The sequence below is a fragment of the Sphaeroforma arctica genome (genome assembly GCF_001186125.1).
Source record: "Sphaeroforma arctica JP610 unplaced genomic scaffold supercont1.1416, whole genome shotgun sequence".
In the NCBI taxonomy this organism is placed as follows: Eukaryota; class Ichthyosporea; order Ichthyophonida; genus Sphaeroforma; species Sphaeroforma arctica.
The window spans coordinates 13,743-15,483 of record NW_014039142.1 but is presented as its reverse complement, the minus strand read 5'-3'; the positions used below and the strand labels follow the sequence as shown (position 1 = coordinate 15,483).

Below are 1,741 nucleotides of genomic sequence, written 5' to 3'. Positions count from 1 at the left end.
TATATATTTCTATATATATTTCTATTATATTTCTATATATATATATTTCTATTTATATATATATATTTATATATATATATATATATATATGAAACTCTTTCCAACCTTGCCATCATAACTCATACCTTAATATCTGTTTCTCTTGTTCGCTGATGCCATTTCTGGCCCTTTTCCGCCAGTATCTATCCACTCCGTTCTTGAAATATATAATCGCTATCTGTCTCGCATGGTCGTGCAGTTGCCCTTGATTATTGATATATGCCCTTTGACACATAATCTCAAACAATGCCGTGAAGAAACCTGGACGTATCTCAGCTTGCTTCAACTTACCATATGCCTGTTGTACTACATTTGCGTCTTGAGTTGCAGATGCTACGATTAGAGGGTACACATCCGCTGTGTTTAGCGGAGGCCCGTTGGCAGCCGTGTTGGCCTGCATCGTGGACTTAAAATAGAATAGGTGTCCGGTAGAGATTTGATGTGTACAATATAGATCTATACTTCTACGCTAGGATATGGAAAGTGACTATATGCCGGCAGGTTGTAGACTGTGAAGCTTTTTCTATGAAGCTTCTACATCCGCTGAATAGACAGCTGAAGCCTGAAACTGAGGGCGAGAGTCTGAAACCATTTCAAAAAGGAAAACAAAAAGAACAAGAGCTTCGCAAAAAAATCTACCAAAACAAATTTAGCCCTGATTTCATACTCTTTTTTTTATCGGTCAAGGATACCGAGTACCGACACCCACATATCAAATTGTACCTAACGCATGTCCAAATCACCAATTTGATATGTTTTGTCCTAATAATAATCAGTCAGTATTGTTTTACCAGGGGCTCCGGAGGCTGAAGTCTGCGGCTATCACTTTTTTAGCGGGTCATTGTATATTTTGGGCTCCAATTTTTGAGAAGGATATGTCCAATATTTTAGTGAAAATATGATGACGTCAATGCACGTGACAAATTTCTACGGCTTTTTCGCTCATTTTTTTTGTGTGGGATGTTTCTTTTCTTTCCTTGGGGCGTCCTTCACTGTCCTGGTCCTGGGCCTGCTCTTTCCTGATACAGTAAGCCAATCTCTTCCAGGAAATACTATCTCCGAAGGCTGATATATTTAAAAATAATAAGCTAAAGTATGTGTATTTACTGAAGTAGACAGAAAGTCAATGTGTCACTAACCACGCACCAACAATCACACAAAGTTAATGCACTATGAACTCTATTACTGAGAATATGACCACGGAATACGGGGTCAACTGCACAGTCAGCGCTGGCGAGGATGTGATCCAAACCCTTATAGAACAGTCAGGGTGTGCTTTGAAAGTAACCACAGTTGCTGGACGCGGTAAAGGACTTGTAGCTACCTCTAAGATTGAAGAAGGAACGGTTATTGCATGTGAATCACCCCTGTTATGCATGCAAAATAATATAAGAGATATTGTCACATGTGCGTGTTGCTGTGCAACCGTTGGTAGTATCATGCAGCAGATCGATGTGGCAGCGAGAGTGCTGCAGCCAGTGGATATGGATATGGATGCCGAGGACGACTGGAAACTACCCACTCTGCCAAGCGAAACGTGAGTTGAATGTAGTGTTATGCGTAGATATATAGTGATGACCAAGATATATATATATATATATATATATATATATATATATATATATATATATATATATATATATATATATATATATATATATATATATATATATATATATATATATATATATATATATATATA

The 1,741-nt window shown here is 37.6% G+C and overlaps 2 protein-coding genes across 2 annotated transcripts; one reads left to right on the top strand and one right to left on the bottom strand.

Annotated features, from left to right (window-relative positions):
• Positions 1 to 112: 112 nt before the first annotated feature.
• SARC_10857 (hypothetical protein) lies at positions 113 to 561 on the bottom strand (the record flags this gene model as incomplete). Its single annotated transcript, XM_014295081.1, has 1 exon — positions 113 to 561. The coding sequence occupies exon 1, from the start codon at positions 437 to 439 to the stop codon at positions 113 to 115; it is 327 nt and encodes a 108-aa protein (XP_014150556.1). The 5' UTR covers positions 440 to 561.
• Positions 562 to 1,185: 624 nt separating this feature from the next.
• SARC_10856 (hypothetical protein) lies at positions 1,186 to 1,580 on the top strand (the record flags this gene model as incomplete). Its single annotated transcript, XM_014295080.1, has 1 exon — positions 1,186 to 1,580. Exon 1 carries the CDS (start codon positions 1,212 to 1,214, stop codon positions 1,578 to 1,580), a length of 369 nt encoding a protein of 122 aa, XP_014150555.1. The 5' UTR covers positions 1,186 to 1,211.
• Positions 1,581 to 1,741: the final 161 nt, after the last annotated feature.